Below are 21,615 nucleotides of genomic sequence, written 5' to 3'. Positions count from 1 at the left end.
TCATAATTCATGCAAAAAACTCTAATATGAACACAATAGTTTTGATGTCCATGTTCCTTGAGACATTTCCCTGAGTATTCGCTGATTGTTAAGAATGTATACACTATGTGCACTGATTTTAATAATGTGAATTTTTAGGTCTGTATGTATGTAGTGATTTTAGTCTTGATTGAGCTGCCCCACTTTGCAGCAGCAGCACAAAGAGCTCCTCCACTTGACTTTGACCTGAATGGGTTTTTGATGAGTGATAACGATTTGAAATGACAGCTGGTGTTCTTGGAACACCCACCTTGGACGATGTTTCAGCTGGTGTTCAAGGCTGATGTCGGCCTGGAGCCTGGCAGCAACGTTTTATCACACACAAAAGTTTCATTCTGCCAATCAGTTAAAGTGTGTCACCAGACCACATACAGTACACTAACAGTAGCTGCACTATGTAGGTCAGATATTGAGTTTAACTGCCACTGCTAACTTAACGATGCAAAAGGGGATTTTGTCAGCAACAAAAACTAATTTTATTAGTATTTCTTTTGTTGTATTTTTCATATTTCAAGAATGTAAATGTTCAGGTTTTAGGTTTTAGAGTCAAGCTCTATATAAGTCGGCCAAAAAGAAAAAAAACACTCTAATGTTAAGGCAAGAAAAAGAAACAAGCCAAGAAAATAAAAATACAAGTATACAACGATCAGATACTTAATATATTGTCATGGAAGTACTACTCATTAAAAACATCATGGAAGTGTTTTTCAGTCTGAGTTTGGAGAGTTGTAAATTTGGTATTTTCTGGAATTATATAAAAAAAAAAAACCTTTTCCACCTACGGTCCAAGCAATAGTACCTAAACAACGTGGGCGGAGTCATCACTACACGGGACTTCCTTTTACATGCGACACACACAAACAAGGGACTAGTGTCTTATAAAGCAGTTGTTTTCAATGTAACTGAATCATTAGAATCAGTGAATTAAAAATGTGTGATCCTCTGTTAAATACTGTCGATTTTAGACACGTGTACGTGTACGTGTACGTGTGCGTGTACTACCTCCTTGCCCAGGGGCATGCCACTGCCCAGAGCACAGGTGAGGCCGATGACTTTGGCCACAAACGTCTTGAAGGTGAGGTACTCCTTCAGCACCACCCCTCTGAGGATAGTCTTCATCTCTGGAATACCAGAACCTGTAGGAAGTGAGGGAGGGAGCACAGCAGGTGCTTAAAGGTGAGTGTCAACTGCAACAGAAACTCAACACACTTTCAGTCTTTGTATGACTGTAGGTTTACGACTGACTAAATAAGCCATTCGTTTCTCTGCAGTAACAAAGGCCGCATTCAGACGTGTAGTTAACATCTGTCCTCAGAGAGTGAATGTTCAAACCCGGCGTTACAGGTGAGTCCACAACGCTTTATTTAGGTTATTATAATAAAGTAAATCAATGAGAGTTCTTAGAAGAATAGCTGTGTGAACTTGTGTGTGTGTGTGTGTCGTACCAACAGCCTGCGGAGCGAGGATTTGGGTAAAACCGGCAGAGAAGGTGATGAGGACGACAGGATAAGTGACCCAGGCCAAATACTGCAGGAAGACGTTACTGTCCAGGCCACCGTACATCCACTTCTGTGCTGCGGGCACAAACACACAATAGACAGCGCACTAGGGACGACGTTTAAAACACAACAACACAACGCACCCAGCAAAATAGACGCCAGATGTACAAATACATAGATACATACATGCATGCATAAATATGTCACATTTAATCTCTGTGATTATTTACATCTATGACACGATAACGCTGCTGTGGATTTACTTCTCTCTTTACGTCACTCTTTTGCTAAAAACATTAGATCTTTTTTTTTGTAAATTCTATGTTCAAAACAACAACAACAACAATCCAGTAAACACTGTACAAACTATATATCATGTTTGTTACTTTTCAAACTGTAATATTATTCTGTGCGCTTTGGTATATTCTACTTTTCAGGTTTACTTGGCGACTCATGGCAAAAGGGAAAATAAGTGGGCTCGTAACTAGAGGGTCACAGGTCCAAATCCCAGGGGTTCCCCTGAACAAGGCACAGATACAGTGCTGCCCACAGCTGCCTATGCCCTGGTTTGTAAGTGTTAACTAGTGGTGTGTGTAAAAAGGATGGGTTCAATGCAGGGTTCATAACCTGTGGGGACATACAGACCCAGTCCCTGCCTCCCTACGTCCATCCCTCCGTCTAAGCCTCACCTTGTAAGCAGATGGCGATGCAGAAGTCCACCACCCAGCTGACCAGCGCCATGACGAGTCCCAGCAGGATGAGGAAGATCCAGTCCTCCCCAACCCGAGAGATCAGGAACTTCTGACAGCGAACCGTGCAGACTACAGGGATGGACAGGATGACAGGATGACAGGATGACACATTAGGACTACACCTAAAACAGCTGCAAAAACTACATTTCCCACATAGTGACAATGCAGGGGAACGGGTCATGCATTTTATTTTAGGAGTCCGTCTTAGCAACAGTGGCCAATAACTGTAGCTGTGTTTCAGTCCAACTGCTTTTGAAATGCAGAAACAGTGAAAAGGTCGTAGGTCAATATTTAAGTCAATGTTTGAGTATGAACAACAGCACCTCCTACTGGTGAGTCAACACCATTTTTAAAATGCTGAAATGTACCATCGATAGCCTCCGAGCAAACACAGAAGGAGAACAACTTCAATAAGTAAAGCTTTTGATGTGTGTTTTAGTTGCTCCCTTTATCCAGGGTTCTCAATCTCAAATGACCTGGGGGCCAATGAGCATCTAGTCTGGCTAGGGGTGGGAGGTCAGGTGATAGGCATTGTCTGTCTTTCCACCATCAACTACCTTTATTCTGGCAATTCTGGTACTTTATTTTGAAATCTTTAAGCTGGCAGAGGATGGACTCAGTCTCATGTAAGCTGTCAGTGTCTAATGATCATTTATCTTTGCATCAGGTCATGTGTGAAATTGAAATATTTGGACTTCATGACACAAAGTCATGAAAGTCAGCCAGCAGTGAGATTCTTCCAACACCCCGATCTGTGTTGAAAGTGGAGGACAGTAACAGTGCAGAAGGTTACCACATAACACAGTTATAACAGAAAATAACTGTGTTATAACTGTTATAACTGTTCTGTTACCTAATTTAAACAAACTGATCTACAGTATGTTAAAGTGCAACATAAACATCTGTGTATCATTCCTTCATTTGTTTCTCAAAATGAAACTAAAAATAGATAAATAAACTGTTCATTTGATTTTCAAAATAAAATGAAAAATTAAAAAACAGATAATGACAAATTTTTCCCAATTTCCAACAAGCGTTTCCCATTTGTTCTAGATTTTATTTTTTTGAAGTTGCGTAACCCGGAAGTGACCTGTGCCAGGAGAGCTAAATTCTAACAGTTATATCATATTATAGTGATTACATGTAAAAATAATTAAGTGCAAATGGGACAATATAAAAACATGTAACTTGCATTAGATGGAAAAATCAAAACTGGAAGAAACAGGAAGCGCTCGTTTTCTGTGTTTTTTTATTTTTCATTTTATTTTGAAAATCAAATGTCTGTTTTTTCATTTTTCAGGTAATTCTGAAAAATGAATGAACGAATGATACGCGGATTCAAATGCCACGACACACATGGACTACAACACACAGGTGCAGAATATAAAGCAGAAGCAGATCTAATTGACTCACCTGCCAGTGACAGGAAACTCACATTCATGGACATTGTGGAACAGAGATACACAAATATTCATTGTAGATAATTGCTGGAACATTAGTTTGATGGTGATTTGTTGCAATGACATTCACAACATTCTCTCTCCACCTCTCTCACCATCCTGTTCTCATTTTCCTGTTCTTCTCTGCAGGGACTTTAGTATTTGGGAGGGGTGGGGTCACTTCTCACGCTAATGCTTGGTGTAAACAGAGGTCAGCAGAGGTCAGCGAGGGTCCGTGTCACATACAATCACGCATTTTGCATTGGTTTGACACACGTGTGCACAACTCCAGTTGAAAAGAAAATAAATACAGATACACACTGTCCACACCAGTGCGCACACTTCACAATCACAATCACACACATGAACAGACAAAGACTGACAAACACACTTACACAATGATTCATCTTTGCTTTTTTTAGATGTATATATTCAAGTAAGTGTGTGCGTGTGTGTGTGTAGATGTGTGTGTGTGTGTGTAGATGTGTGTGTGTGTGTGTGTAGATGTGTGTGTGTGTGCACGCCCTTATGCGTCATCTCACCCACAAGCCGTCTGTGCTCTTGTGCCCCTTCTGTCATCCAGACACTAGACGATGTAAATGAGTAAATGTGTGTGCGAAAGACCTATTAAGCAATACCAGCACTGACCATTCTATCACACACACACACACACACACAGACACACACAAACACACATAGACATACATGTAATGCATTCCCTACTCCCTTCCCTTAACTTTAACCATCACTAACAACTAAATATCTAACCCGAACCCCAAAACCAAGTCTCAACCCTTAAAGAGTCATTTTCAGGTTTTGCTCACAAAAATACCCCCACACACACACACACACACACACACGCACACGCACACGCACGCACACACACATACGCTGCTGACTTTATTCTCCATGGCATACAATAAGCAGCATGCTACTTCCCAATCACTCATTGCCATCTGACTCACCAGTTGTACCACCCTCCCCTCCCTGATGCCACTTTTCTTTCTTTCTTCTTCCCCCTTGCTTTCTAATCACATTCAACCTCTGACTTCACCTCTCATCTTTTCCTCTCCTTCTCCAAACCGTGTCTGCTTCATCCCTCCCTCCCTACACCGGTTTCTCTTCCTTTGCTCGCTCTCTTCTTTCCGTCTTTCTTTCCATTCCCGGTTGCTCGCTCTCTCTTCTGGAAGAGACAGAACGTCTGCAAACCTGCTAAGACTGATTGAGGTTGCCATGGATACACAGCACATCGAGCTCCTTGGACTGAGGACGTTGCACGTGTGTGAGCACATGTGTGCGTCTGCTTGTTTTGTGCGGCAGCATTACATATTAAGACACCGCCGGGACTCAAGTTGTGGAAATTAAATACTTAACGGTGATAAAAAGGGGCATTCCAAGAAGCAGGCAAATGTCTGGGGGCCCTGAAAGGGTTAGGGGCCCTAAAAACAATCCAGCATGAGTGAGAACACAAGCTCTGAAGTTTGACGTCAGGGTACAAAAGGGCTCGACAGTGGTTCACACCATCACAAGAGAAGATTAAATGTCAAAAAAGTCACGTGAGAAAAAGAAATGGATGAGAAAACTAGACTTACATCTACAGTTTTATAATTCTAATCATTCAAATAAGGTCTCTTAGTTTTCAGATTCTGAAATGTGTATATTTACAGTTTCTTCCCTCCATTTAACAAAGATATATATATATTAATATATACAGTATACAGTTTAATTCATATGTCACTGTAGTTTAGAGATACAGATCATAAGCGATATTTAAGTTTATACTGCAGATGCTATGGATCACTTTTTTTTTTATATTTAATCAGATAATAAAACATCTGCATAATTCATTTGAAAAATCACTACAGGTGCATTTTCCTTACCTCTGCCCCCACATGAAACCCACTTATTTAAATCAGCCCCCTACTTTGTTATAAAGGGTGGAGGAGCCTCCATTTTGCACAGTCATGCCAATGAGACTCCACATTCATTATGTAGCTCCACGCGTCAGGAAAACCATCCCATTAGAAATGACTGGCTGTGTTTAAGACCGTCGTCTTCATTGGGTCAGAATCAATATACACGAAACCAGAAACTATTCACACTTAAGAAGCTGAACAATCAGAAACCGAATACGAGATTAGCAAAATAGTCGACAATAAATATAGTCATTGATTCAAAATCAGAAAGATTTTTATGTTTTTTATAAATGCAATCATGGAAAAAAAACACATTGTGTATCATATGAAAATATTACATATAGACACAGTCACTGACCTTTTATAATCCTCATGAATATGATTGTAAACTGTCTCTACGTTGTTGTTACAATAGGATAAGTTGTGCTTGTCATCCCAATTTTACTCCATCGTGCAACACTTTTAAATCTATAGTGTGGCAGAAATAAGCAGGGGAATTAATAATAGAAAATAGTCAGGAAAAGTGCAGTGTCCATATCAAAAGACATTGTAATTATTTAAAAATGTGTGTTTGACAGTTAAGATGTAAAAATGATCCAATTATGAATCATATGGCGTTTGTAATATCATTCAACATAATCTCAATCTGATGGGTTTTTGTTTTTTTTTAAACATATCATGCAAGTGTGTGTGGTGTTGCTTGACACTTTCCTTTCATGTCACGCACATACAGGATTTTCATAATTTGTCTCACAGTGTAATTGGTAATCTTCTTTTTATATTACTTTTTATATTAAACTGTCGGATTACAACCTATTCTCACTTTTGCTGATTGTATTTGTTTTCCATGACGTGCTAATCCCCTCATTCTTGCGCTCCTACTGTCCTCCAAGTAAAATCTCCTCCTAAATGATATCAACATATGCATGTAATCCATCCATTATAAAATGAAGGAAAAGTAGTTACACATGTGGTAACAGATACAGCATGACTCTCAACCTTTGTCTTCCAACTGTCCAACAATCCATCCAACATGCTGATGTTTTCCCGATGCTAATGAGATGTAAACCCAGGTGCTGCTTATGTAAATGTGCTGTAGCGCAGAGTCCTGGGCAAGTGGGCGAAGTACCTCGTCTCGCTTTCAATCACTATGTTCACTCGTTGCCCGGTGACGGCTGTGACACCTGTCATGTGGCTACAGTACAATGTCTCCTTAATGAGGTGTAATTGTGTCTGGGCCCACACAAACACACAATAATCAAAGAAAAAACAACATCAATCTTCAATGACTTCCAAAGAATGGGTGACGTATGTTTTAAGCTTTCTTTTAAAGCAGTAACATTAAAACCAACACTCAACAAAGATTGTTTTGTTCCTCGTATCTAAAAGCAGTTCAATGTAAAAGTAATAATGATCGTCTTGTGCTTTAGGGTTAGCTTCCAACACAACTGAACAACCGAACAACCAAACAACCAAACAACCGAACAACCTAACAAACGAACAACCAACCGAACAACCTAACAACCGAACAACCAAACAACAACAACGAACAACAAAACAACCGAACAACCAAAAAACTGAACAACCGAACAACTGAACAACCAAACAACCGAACAACCGAACAACCGAACAAAGGGCATTTGCTGTAGATCTTTTATAAAGACATAATTAGTATCTGATGATTTGCAAACAGAATAGTGGACCAAACATTCCACAGGCTACAATCAACAACCTGATCAACTCTATGTGAAGGAGACGGCGTGTTGCACTGCGTGAGGCACATGGCGGTCAGCAGAGGGCAGCGTTTAGCCTGTTACAGCCTGACGGATTCAATGGGAGAAGAAGAAGAAGAAGAAGAAGAAGAGAAACCCGTGAGTTCTGTGGGTTGGACCGTCTCGTTTGAACAGCGCATGACTAGGGCTGGGCGTTATGGACCAAAACTCATATCTCGATATTTTGCAATATTGTAACGGTATTTTGAACAAAACGGGTAAAGTGTGTACTTTTAACTAATCACCATCAACCATTTATTTAGGTTTAGTTTTAAAAAAGCACAGCTGTGCATATAACAAAAGATATAAACAATAGTGATGCCTGTTTGAAACATGTATAGTATTAGAAAAGAAAATCTATAGTAATAGCCTACACTTATAGACTTATCATTTTGCAAATAGCAAATAATGTAAACAAAAACAGGCCAACAGCTTCACAGTATTATATAGAAAACAGAGAAATATAAGAAACACAGGAACTCTTGCGTAAATTACTTGAAAGCGAGTGATATTTGAGTAAAAGTACAAATATCCTACCAGAAAAAGACTTTGGTAGAAGTTAAAGTCACTTTTTACAATATTACTTGAGTAAAAGTCTTCAAGTACCTGAAATGTATTGTACTTAAGTATCTAAAGCACCTTACAGGATCCAGACCCTGAATCGTGACTATAAAGATAGCATTTTTTTAATCTGGGAACTTTTTGGATTTGCCTAAACTCGTGAATGTGGCCTCTTAGGATGGGGCGATGGTGGATCAGAGGTAGAACGAGTGTGCAAAGATGTGTGGGTGGTGTGAATGGGTGAATGACAAAACGTAGGGTCAAAGTATCAAGCAGAATTTATCGAGACACGAAGGTGACGGGGAGCATCGTATCTGACACATAAGAGTTGTAGTAATGTTTGTAGGAGACGTGAATGTGTGCACTTTATTTTTGATTTTCTGACCAGTGTTTGGAATATTTTCAGTAACGGGGTAATCTAACTAATTACTTTTCCCGTCGTTACAGCGCCGCTAACGTTACTGGATGTAAAATGTGCTGCGTTACTATGCATTGATTGAATAAACTGTGTAAACAGCTAAACAGAGAATCGATGAAGCAGCAGAGATGGCGAGTCAGGATTACGATGTAAAGTTGGCATTTTCATTGTTTGTGGCAAGAAGTTCATTGTGATCAAAGGCAAGAACGTACATGTAATGTGTACATGTAATGTGTACATGTAATGTGTACATTATGTCCCGGAGCAAAAACTCCGTTATAAGCAATTCTAATTTAATGAAGCGTCTCACGACGGCACACACATCTACAAAGTTAGTTGCCAAAAACACCGATTATTGAGAGTTTGATTTATTTAATTAAGAATAAGACGACAGAGCTAAACACACTTTTTTTGTTGTTTAAAAGTTTACTTTTGTTGTCTCAGGTTGAGAGAGTTTGATTTCATTTGCTAGAGTTAAATGCACTTTATATGGTGTAACTGTTTACTTTTCTTACAAAGATAACACTTGAAGTGCAGGATAAACATCTGTCGACGTGCAATAAATATAGAAAGTTATGTACAAACATCTGTCTGTTCTACTCATTTCAACTGACTTGTGAAAACTGCACAAAAAAATCCAAATTCTTTGACATATAGCAACTTAATATATAGCAACAGTAACACAAATAGTTACTTTCCCTGGTAACGAGTTACTTTTATTATAGAGTCATTCAGTTACTAACTAAGTAGTGAGTAACTATAACTAATTACTTTTTTAAAGTAACGTTCCCAACACTGGTATTGACACACCTGATTCCATAACAGCACCCTCTACTGGACCATGCAGTGACTACATCAGAGGACAATAAACCAGTTTTTAAGATTCAAAATTTGAACTTTCTTTCCCGCAATTTGAAAGGGCGTCCAAATATCAAATAAGAAGTGACAGTCCAACTGAACGCTCACTAACTGCTTTTCAGACTAAATAAATAATAAAAATAATAAATGCCAGATAATTACTCCATTAAAAAGTGCAGTTTTCCCTTGGATGTTTCAACCACGTGTCGCAGAGACTGTTTTGATGTCGTTCCTGGCACGTTTGTTTGCATGTGCTCTAAATGGATTAGTGTGTGTGTGTGTGCGCGTGTGTGTGCGTGTGTGTCCTTTAGTAAGTCGTTTCCTTTCCTGGTTGAAAGCCTGGTGAAACAAAATCCAGGAGTCCTGCTGCTAACTCTTTCTCCACCTTCATCTCTCTTTTATTTTCCTTTCCTCCTCTCTCTCTTCTTCCTCTGCCCCCTACTTTTTTTTTCCCCAATCTCATTCATTTCCACTCCGCATCCGTTTATACCTCTTACATTCCTGTTGGCCCACCCACAACTCCCCCCCACCCCGCCCCAATCACCAATCTCTGCCGTTGCCCAGTCAGCACTTTGGTTGTGCAGTCCTCTGCAGACACCGGGGCGTGATGCTGATTTACACTTTTATGCCCTGGCAGACCCATTTTCAGAGCATTTCCATTACACATCCCTTTGCAGTGATTTAAAATGCCAGCAGCACACACAGTGTGGTATATAAGCATATATAACCAAACCCATAAGGTTACTAGAAGTGTACAGTATGTATATATACATAGGAAGGTGGAGGAATGAGGTGGACACGCCATCAATCTTGGGAGAAACACACTCAAAATTGTGCAAGTGAATGCACAATGCAAACACATGACCAGTGTGAGTCTGTGTGTGTGTGTGTGTGTGTGTGTGTGTGTGTGTGTGTGTGTGGGTGGCCAACGCGAGGCAAACTGCAGCAGTAAGAAGGTAGACACTGATGATCATGTTAGTCTGCGGCTTGTGTTGCCTAATCAGAGCCATTCATCTCCGCCATCTCACACACTAACACACACACACACACACACACACAGCTACACTACAAAGTTCAGCTCTTTATTACTTTCCATTAGGGCTGGAGGCTCGCTGTAATAAGGCCAGACTGTGGGAGTTAGTCTTATTTGGCACAGAAACACAAATGGGAATTATACGTGCACAGTGATGTATTGTTGTTCACGTTGGCGGCTGGTTAACACAAAGCCATGAAATATGTGGGTGTGTGTGTGTGTGTGTGACTGTGTTTGCATGTTTTGTATTTTACAGTGTTAAAGTAACACAATCAATTTAACATCACTTCTGACCAAATACTCTCTACGACAATACATTTATCTATCTCTTGTTATTGTTATTATTTAACATTAAAAGTTTAAAACGTTCTGGAATAATGTTAAAAGATAACACCAAGACATTTGTAACACTTGATCGTAACCAGAATTGGTATTAAATGTAAAAATGTTAAATTAAATTATGTTGGCGATAAAAATAAAAACATTAAATACTAAAAAGGCTGTATTTGATCCTATCAGAATTGGTAGCAAATGCAATTTTTAAGGGGTATTTTAACAAAAAAGGATAAAATACACCCTGGAGTGGTGTTTAATATGAAGTATTTTTGTGGCAATTATAAGTTTATAAGGGGTATTTTACTCTTAAACAGTGAATTACGCCCTGACATAGTGTTAAATTTAACTCTATCAGTGGAATTTTAACAGGGAAAGAGTTTAACACGATTCCAGAGAGTATTTGGTACAAATCTGTGTTAAAGTGACACTTAACCCACACACACACGCACACACACGCACACATAAAGCATGTGATTATTATTTTTCTTTAAATTAATGGCAGCAATAACACAGTGAAAAGCGAGGTGGGGGCGGGACTTTCTCTCACGGGTTGATAAAGTGGGAGCGACACTTAATGTCCACTTATTGAAGATTAATGATGGTGTAAGTAATGCACGAGTATTAGCTGCAGCAGCACGGTGGAAGGACTGAACACAACACGTTTTATTTGTTTTATTTGTTTTACGTTTACCAGAGATAAAGTCCTGGGCTGGTGGTTGCAGAACATATGGATACCCTGACCCTGGAGGACAAATAGATCACATAACATAGTTAAACACAAGCAGTGTATGTCTGTGCATTCATTTTATGAACACGTCCTTCTTTCATCTGCACAATCCATCTTCCATTTTAACACAGATTTTTTTTTTTCCCTTCTTTGCAAAACAAGAAAAGAAAAATTGCTCTTCTATTCGTTTTTTTTCCTCTTTACGCAACATTATGAGTTCATGATCGATGTTGTTCCTGCAGAACTCAGCACTGCGACACATGGGTGGGGGTGATGTAGGAGGGATAGGAATTAAGAGTTGGTGAAGCAAGAGAAGAAGAGAAGGATATACTGAAGGAGGAAATAAAGGAAAATACAGAAAGGAAACAGGAAACCAGCATATTTAGAATAGATTTAACACTGAAAACACACCACTAATGTGTGATTGGAAGAACGCGGCTGAATGTTTTTGGGGGAAATTGCAAACTTGCTGCATCACACTTAACAATAATGACATGTCATAGATTAGCAAGCGTGACGTGGTTCAGAAGACTGTAAGTATATTACTGTTGTGTTTAAGAACACACGACCAACTGTTGTTCTTGAGAATGGAACTCTCACATATGTTCTGGACCGTTCACATGATCACAGTTTCAGTGTCTACATCTGTCAGTCTATTCTCCTTTAAGTCAAGTCAAATAAAGGACAGCATGGTTCCCTGAATCCCTCACATTTGACTTTTATTGTGAAATATTTGCAACAAATAATCACTACTACATTGATCGTCAGTCATTTTGATAATCGATTCATCGGTTTGAGGGTTTTCTTTACTCATTGAAACAATCTCTCAGATTTTTCAGCGTCTTAAATATGAATCTCTTCTGGTTTACATGATTATATATATTATATTTGATTTGTGGACGAAAAAAAACATTTAAGAAAATCACTTTGGGAAACATTGATCAACGTTTTCGGACATTTTCTGGAACACCCAATCAAGAAAATAATTGATGGATCGCGACATTGTGAAATTGCAATTGACGCCAACGAAAACATCTGCTTTGCCCTCATAAAAATCAACATTTTACTTGTGGTTGGTGTGTACCGCCTGTTTCCTTATTGTTATTGCTGGTAACAACATGTTCTCCTAAATATTTAGCAGCACTAAAATATTACTCATAACAGGATAAAGTGTGTGAACAAAAGTAAATAAGAACAGATAATCAAATTAAAGTATGAAATTGATGTTTTATATAAAAATAGTTTCTTTCTTTTGTTAAATTCTCATTAAAAGTCTGAATACAAACTTGTAACCACACTTCCGCAGGAAGTATGGAAGGAAAAACAAAATGGATTGGCTCATGGCTCACCGCTGATTAGAGAGAAATAATTCAATACATGGGGTGTGCACACACACGCACACACACATGCACACACACACACGCACACACACACATGCACAAACTCCTCAGATTGTACCCAGGAGACAAGAGCAGATGGTGGAGGAGGTGGAGGACTGCAAACAGAGAGGGAAGTGAGGAAAAACCTAATGATTAAAAAAGGATTGAAAGAGGAAAAGAGAGGATGGTGGAGGAAGGAGAGAGGGAGAGCAGGAGAAGATTGGACAGAGATGTAGAGCAAAATGGAAAAGGAGGTGTGTGTGTGGGGGTGGGGGGTGGGGGTGGATTGCAAAATGGAACCACAAAGAATTTAGGGGGAGGAAAGTAAATGATGGACAGAGGAGAGGAGAGGAGGAAACACAAGTTTACAAGAATAACTTGGCACAAGGGAACAAAAGCATGAAGTAAGTTTAAATACAAACATATAAAGAATTATAAAAAGCAGGGTACAACTCTTCCAGGGCTTTTTGACACACAATCCAGACACATAAAAACAAATGACCGCATGAATAAAACTCTGACCTGTAGAGTTACAGCAGCAGTAAAGACACACAATAACACATAGACTTTATCGATTCATTGATCTACACATTACACTTATTGTAACTCACACCTTACAACACAGGCAGTCCTTTCATATATGTGGGTAAAATACAGGAGGATGTCTAGACCTAGTCCTGTTCTATTCTCAATAACAATCCGTTGATGAGGAGTTTTATTAGTGTGTTTTCATTTCATTCAGCTTTGCTTAAACAACACTTCACCTCCTTCTACTCCTTCTCTTATAATGAATTGATTTGGGTTTTCTAAAAAGTGGTTGTATGATATAGGACGTTCAAATCCTTTGTTTCGGATTTACTAATGAAGACAAATGAACAAAAGGAGGCAGCAGCAGTAGGGCCGGGGCTCCTGTGACCCCCTTCATACTGCCACATACAAGCCTGAGTAAAACACCTCACTCTAATGTAAGTAAACCAGGGATTACTTACATTAAGCAAGCCAACATTATTCATTGTGTTAGCAGAACATCCACTAATAAACAGCTAAACGGGCACAAACACGGGGATCTAACAACGCTATATCCTAAATAGTATTTTTCCATTACTTACACCATAAGTGACATAAATAGACTTGACAGCAGTGAAAGTTAGTTGATAGACAGCTAATTGCATGATTACTTTTGATGGATTCACTCGTGGGTGAGACATTCGTTTATTGACTTCATTAAACCGCAATTAAAGCAGGTTTGCAGGGGTGAAATTGCACATTTGAATGTTTGTACCCAGCACCCTGAAAGGAAGATGGAACCCACAGCTCTAATATCTGCTGATGAGGTTCAAGGTTTTCTGCCGCTCTGGAATCCAGAAAGTTTCTAAACACCATTTAGCATTTTGCTGCCAATTCCATTTAGAAATATCATCCAAAACAACCGCAAAAGGACAACAATTGTCAAAATATCTTTCAAAAAATGATTCATGATAAATAGAAATGCCTCTCTTGTATATAGATAACTTTCAATGAGGGTATATACATACATTTATCCCTGTGTCCAACTGCAGATGTCATGTAGTCTGAACATAATAGTTTAAATACTCACAGAATTTTAAAGTAATTTTTTGCTGATATTGATATTGTATCTCAATAATAATGAGCTTCACATACAACACAGAATTGTGCATCTATTTATGCAATTGTAGTAATATTTTGTGTTACATCATCTTGCTAGAAAATTGTCCCCAAAGAAATGTAATGGCTCTTGAAACCATAGAGTCAGTAGTGTTCCCCAATAACTCAGACCACTGATAACAGAGTCGAGGACCTGGCTCCAAGCCTATTAAATACTACACTAAACGTAATAAACACATACTGTATATAATAAACTAAATCGACCTCATGGCAGTGTTAGTCTTCCAGGATTATGACAAGAGAAGTGCAAAACACTTAATCAAGATATGTATATATATATATATCTATATATATATATATGTATATACATATATATATATATGTATATATATATATATATATATATATATATATATATATATATATATATATATATACATATATATACATATATACATATATATACATATATATACATATATATATATATATATACAGTATATATACATATATATATAGATAAAAACTTGTGATAAAAATCAATGTGAGCAAACACTGTGGCCATTGATACACACACACACACACACACACACACACACACAGCTAACCCGAGTGGCAATGAATCAAATATTGATCAGTGGCCTGAGTCTCCTTGGTTACTTGATATACTATTAAAGTGAAAGTTCCCTGATGTGAAAACACACACACACACACACACACACACACATACACTCACACTCTGGTATAGCATTCTAAGTGAGAACACTAGCCCCTCATCCTAACTGTAACCATCATAATTAAAGGTCCAATCCTGATCTAAACTTCAATCCAAAAACAAGCCTTAAAACTATAAAAAGACACTTAAAATTGTAAAGACTTGCCTAGATGTCCTCACAAGTAATGACCGTGTGGCTCGTCTCCTCTGAGCACAGTTTTGAATGACCACCCATCAGGTAAAAAACACTGTGATGTTTTGTTGTTTTACCGTTAAAATGGAGGACACAAGTTTGTCAAAACCTGCAGATTCACCTGCTAGCTTAGTCGTTAGCTCCACTCAGGTTAGTCAACAGAGCAAGAACTCAACGATTATTTTCATAATCGATTAATCGTTTGGTCCATAAAATAAAAATATCAGAAAACCTGAAAAAAACGTTGATCGATGTTCATGACACCTGGAAAAGATGATGTTCTCAAATGTCGTGTTTTGTCCACAAACCAAAATCATTCACTTTTAATGATTTAAAACTGATTAATCAATGATCAAAACAGCTGCCGATTCATTTAGTCATCGATTCATCGATTAATTGTTTCAGCTGTATGTAGTTGTTCTGATGATGAAGTAAAAGCTTCAACATTTAGTTGATCTCAGGTGTATACAATAACCAATGTGTCAAAGTGACAATGCAGTTGTTTTTTTGTGTAACTAAATGAGTAAGTGTAAATATCTACATTTACATCATGGTAATGATGTAAATGGTTTGTATTTATAAAGTGCTTTTCTAGTCTTGATGTACACTACATGTTTGCCATTCACACCACCATGAAGTGAGCCTATTAAAGGAGATAAACATCTGGTTTTACTTGTTCACACTTTCACAGAGTGAGCCTATATGAATTATTTAAAATAGTTATTTTTTATAGTATTGCAGACCAATAATTTGAAATTTAAATTCACTTTTCTAATCCTCCACAAACTGCTGTGCCAACACATCAGGGGGATTAGCAGGTCAGGAATGCAAACACACACCAACTTGTCTTTATAACTTAGGGAGGACACATCATAGACATAATGCATTCCCTAGTCCCTTAAACTAACCTTAACCATCACAACTAAGTGTCTAACCCTAACCCTAGTCCCTTAAACTAACACTAACCATCACAACTAAATGTCTAACCCTAACACTAGTCCCTTAAACTAACCCTAACCATCACAACTAAGTGTCTAACCCTAACCTTGTCCTTAAACTAACCCTAACCATCACAACTAAGTGTCTATACCTAACCCTAGTCCTAAACCAACCATAACCATCACGACTCAGTGTCTAACCTAACCCTACCCTAACCATCACAACTAAGTGTCAACCTAACCCTAGTCCTTAAACTAACCTTAACCATCACAACCAAGTGTCTAACCTTAACCCTAGTCCCTTAAACTAACCATAACCATCACAACTAAGTGTCTACCCCTAACCCTAGTCCATTAAACTAACCATAACCATCACAACTAAGTGTCTAACCCTAACCCCAGTCCCTTAAACTAACCTTAACCATCACAACTAAGTGTCTAACCCTAGTCCCTTAAACTAACCTAAACCATCACAACTAAGTGTCTAACCCTAACCTTAGTCCAAACTAACCTAAACCATCACAACTAAGTCCCTTAAACTAACCTAAACCATCACAACTAAGTGTCTAACCCTAACCTTAACCATCACAACTAAGTGTCTAACCCTAGTCCCTTAAACTAACCTAAACCATCACAACTAAGTGTCTAACCCTAACCCTAGTCCCTTAAACTAACCTTAACCATCACAACTAAGTGTCTAACCCTAACCTTAGTCCCTTAAACTAACCTAAACCATCACAACTAAGTGTCTAACCCTAACCTAAACTCAATTCTAACCAGAACCCTAAAAACACATTGTAACCCTGAAAAAGCCCCATCAAGTTGTGGAGCCTCGACAAAATGCCCTCTCAAAGATGTACATACACACCTACAGGGAAACAAACACACAGGATGAAATGGACACGTGTCCTGTGACAAACATGTCCTCCTCCACCTGTCACTATAGTCCATCGAGCTGATTCTCTTCTCTGCCATTTCATTCCTGTGTGTACGTTTACCAATGACTGTCTGAGTGGAGGAAATCACAGAACGAGAGGGAGAGGGAGGGAGAGAGAGAGAGAGAAGGAGATGAGAGCGGAAGTAAGGATAGGAGACAAGGTGACCAGGAGATGGTCAGGAGAGCATAGAAGACAAAGAAGACGACAGTATGTGAGCAAATGTTGGTCGCTAGGCGAATTGGGATCACCATGGCAACCATGTGGCGCCACACTGAGCTCCTGCTGACATCACACCTGTTGAAGCAAAATGTTGTGTGTGTGTGTGTGCGCGTAGGTGTGAGTGTGTGTGGGTGTGTTAGAACCAATTAAATGACATCCTGGTGCAGGTGGACACAGGGACAGAAAGAGACAGAGAAAGAGGGACAGCTGTGTAGATGTCTTCTCTCTGTCGACACAGCTTTTTACGCTGACTGTGTGTGTGTGTGTGTGTGTGTGTGCGCGTGTGTGGGGGTGTCCATCCAGTGTGGGGGCCAGTGACATCAGCATGAGGTTGAATGACAGCAGCCTCGAGCAAGACTACTTGACAACACTACATACACACACACACACACACGCACGCACACACACTGTTGTGGGGACACTCGAATATATATATATATATATATCTATGTATATATATATATATATACACACATATATATATATGTATGTATGTTAGAGCTGAAACAATGAATAGATTAATAGATTATTATTCAATAACAAAATGAATCGACAACTATTTTGATAATCGATTAAATTTTTTCATGATTAAAAGCTTCTTAAATGTGAGTATTATCTTCATTTCTTTGCTCTGGATAACAAAGAAAGTCAATCATTTTGGTTTGTGGACAAAACAAGACATTTGGGAACATCATCATTTCCATGACATCATTGCTGCCTTCCTTATTATCCATGTCGGCACTGCCTTTGAGCTCTGACACATGATTTCAATGAGGAGAAGGTTCGGTGGTATAATAATCCCTAACCGTGCCACAAACACATACAGGTACAAAGCTAGAGGTTACACAACTCCCCCTCTGTGTCCCCGCCCACCTGTCCACCCACCACTGACGGAGAGTGAAAGATGAACAGAAAAAAGTCCTACAGTGACATTAATCCTAACCAAATTTCAACACGTCTTAAAATGAAATGTAATCATTTAGATTATGGGGACTTGCTTTTTGTCCCCATAAGGAAGACAAGTCCCTATAAGGTGACAGTGTAGACAGATTTAGTTCTCCAGTTCAACATGAGAATACCTGGAACACACACACACACACACACAGTAATGTAATCACACTTGTTGTGTAATCCTTTTACCTTTTGATGCAGGGATTCAATTTTAAATGGTCGCTCTAAATGAGACTTGGAAAGTTTACGCAACTGACCTTTAAAGTACAATAACATGGATTCAGTTACTAGTTTTCACCACTGATGATAGAATAGAATAAGAATAGTTCATTTATATTTAAAGTGAATATTAAATACAATTACTGTGTCCTGACTGCTTATCATTATTATTATTTACACGTTTGTAAAACTATTATTTTGTTTGTGTAAAAAAAACAACAGTTAAGATTCTACCACATGTGAATAATCACCATTGCAAAATGAGTCAAAAATACTCCAAATCACTTTCAGTGACCATATTAATGACCAATTCATGCAGCATTAAGTCATCAGTATGAGGCTGAGAGAGATGCACACACACACACACACACACACACAGTGTGTTGTATTAGTGTTTGAGCACTCACACTTGTATCTGAGCCTCTCCGCTCTGTGCTGCGGTGAAGCTCGATGCTGCCCCCTGCTGGCTGACACAGTGGATGGTTGAAGAGCACCAGTATATTAGTATCGACTTTTGTTTTATTTGTATTCCAAAGACACAGATTACCCTTTAAACTAGACTAGTTTAAACAGATTGTTATCTACTGTACACAATGTGGGTGGGGTTGATACAGTGAAATATCGCAATGTTATATCAATATTATATCGGCTTTGAGACACCAAGTATCGTTCTTTTTTAGCATATAATTTTTTAAACAAATACACATTACACTTTGCAAATACTCAGTGTTTGCAGTATTGTGATAAAATCATATCATGACTTAAATATCGTGAACGCATCGTACTGCGGTGTCTCTGGCTTGAGATGTTTAAAATTGATATAGTGTATAAAATGAAAACAAATAAAAGATTATGCTGTGGTGTTAATATTTCTGAAGTAGACATGTCGCTACCTCACGCTTAATACAACATTTTTAAGTTGTAAAATAATCACGTACATGTAAAAATCAAGTAACAAAGTGACCTTTTTGGATTTGTCTGATTCCCAATAAGATACACATTGTTTAAGTTAAAAAAAAAAACTGTTGTGAATTGCAATTAAGTTCTGATCTAATAAAAATGTCGTTAATCGTTATCATTGTTTTCTGTCACAATCAGCTGGAGAACTATCGTGGACAAGCAGCTGTTTGGTTGTCTGGGTTTTTTCTGGGAATAATAAAAACAAGTAAAGCTCACCGCGCACAGCACATTTACCACTTCACTTTTTAAAATATGCCATCGCTTCCGTGCACATGAAATGACGATAAATGTTCTGAATAATTCATGAACTGATTTGGATTCAAAAATGAACACTCGTTTGTTGTTCGTTGCATGATGAAGCTGTTTAGTTTTCATTTATTTTTTAAAAGAAGGTGTGTATGTCCATAATTCCAATGGAAACAAGCTATAAGGCAGGTGTTTTTTAAGTGAATGTGTATTTGTACACAGACAGTATTCGTTATGTACAGTACGTGTACGTGCAAGAGTGAGCGTACCACCCGGTCTCCCACTGCAGCCACTGGAATACAGAAGAATGTGTGTGTGTCAGCTTTACATCGACATACATTTTCAGCAAGTCGCTTCATGTTACACGCCTGTACCTCCCTGTGTGTGTGTGTGTGTGTGTGTGTGTGTGTGTGTGTGTGTGTGTGTGTGTGTAATCAGACCACATCTCCTCTCCTGAATCCACCTCCAGAGAGACAAATCAATTCCATCACTGGCAGTTTGGTGTTCAGCAGAGATGAGAGAAGGGGCGACGCACACACACACACACACACACACACACACACACACTGCAACATGCTGAGTTCTGCAGCATTTAGAGCAAGGATGTGATGAGTTGTGGCTGCACTGGTTACTTGTCAACAGCAGAGGGCACTGTGTTTACACAGCACTGACATACAGGAATAAAAGCTTGAGCTGAAGTCATTTGAATAACTGGGCTACAAAAGAGGTGAAGAGGATGACCCTTGAATTTGAGTTTTCATCAAATTAACTGTATTGCATTTTCCCTTTACTTCTCCCTCTCTCTTTCTCCCATTACTGTGGAATTTACGGCTCCCACAAACGATTATTTTCATAATCGATGAATCTGTTGATTATTTTACTTGTTTGGTCAGAAAATGTTCAGAAAAATCAGAAGACTTATTTAAAAAAGACTCAAACTGATGAATCGATTATAAACATAGTTGACGATTCCTTTTGTAATCGATTAATAATCAATTCATCAAATAGTTGTTGCAGCCCGAGTGAATTTTGTATTTTGAAACACATTATATACATTAAAAGTGTATAATGTGCTTTTTAGAGTGTTTGATAAAATGACAAATGCAAGGAGAGATATTTAAATGAGCCACCATATCAGACTCAAATAAAGATCAAACGTTATTTTAATTATGACATCACTGTCTCTCACCTGTCACATGGATTCAAATGACAAATGTGTGTGTGTGTGTGTGTGTGAGCGAGTGAAGTGTGTTTACAGTCTGTTTCATCCTGTTATGTGTCCCACATACAAGTATCTTATTATTACTATCACTACCAGCCGTGTGTATGTACACACATATGAAAAGTTTGACGGTGTGACGGTGGGTCTTTACTGTTCCTCAGCTTTTCTTTCTGTTCTCAAAGCAGTGAGTCACTGTGTCTCTTCCAGACCACTCAAGTGAAACTATAATGTTTCTATTGCCTTTAAAATAATGTACAAATGACGTGATGCAGACGGTGATTCAAGCTGCTTTATGGAGCATTGACTGTTACTTTTCCCTTTAATGTGGCAGATGTGATGAACGATCAGAGTTATAACTGCAGCTGTGAATTTAACTCTCTTGAACTCAGTCATCACCAAACTATATGTATATATATATACATATATATATATATATATATATATATATATATATATATATACATACATATATATATATATATATATATATATATATATATATATATATATATATATATATATACATACATATATATATATATATATATATATATATATATATATATATATATATATATATATATATAGTATGTATGTATATATATATATATATATATATATATATATATATATATATATATATATATACATACATATAT

At 38.1% G+C, this 21,615-nt stretch overlaps 1 protein-coding gene across 3 annotated transcripts in view; it reads right to left on the bottom strand.

Annotated features, from left to right (window-relative positions):
- clcn2c (chloride channel 2c) overlaps positions 1–21,615 on the bottom strand; it is a 139,174-nt gene that overhangs the window by 73,540 nt on the left and 44,019 nt on the right. For all 3 annotated transcript variants that reach the window (XM_044031759.1, XM_044031760.1, XM_044031761.1), the window contains exons 3-5: positions 2,228–2,359; positions 1,485–1,613; positions 1,042–1,175 (exon numbers count right to left, since the gene is read on the bottom strand). In XM_044031759.1, the coding sequence (XP_043887694.1) occupies positions 1,042–1,175; positions 1,485–1,613; positions 2,228–2,359 (395 nt within the window). The remainder of the gene's footprint in view (positions 1–1,041; positions 1,176–1,484; positions 1,614–2,227; positions 2,360–21,615) is intronic.

Source organism: Solea senegalensis, linkage group LG8 (genome assembly GCF_019176455.1).
Source record: "Solea senegalensis isolate Sse05_10M linkage group LG8, IFAPA_SoseM_1, whole genome shotgun sequence".
NCBI lineage: Eukaryota > Metazoa > Chordata > Actinopteri > Pleuronectiformes > Soleidae > Solea > Solea senegalensis.
Note: the sequence above shows the minus strand (reverse complement) of the source record. Positions and strands in the feature narration are given on the sequence as shown.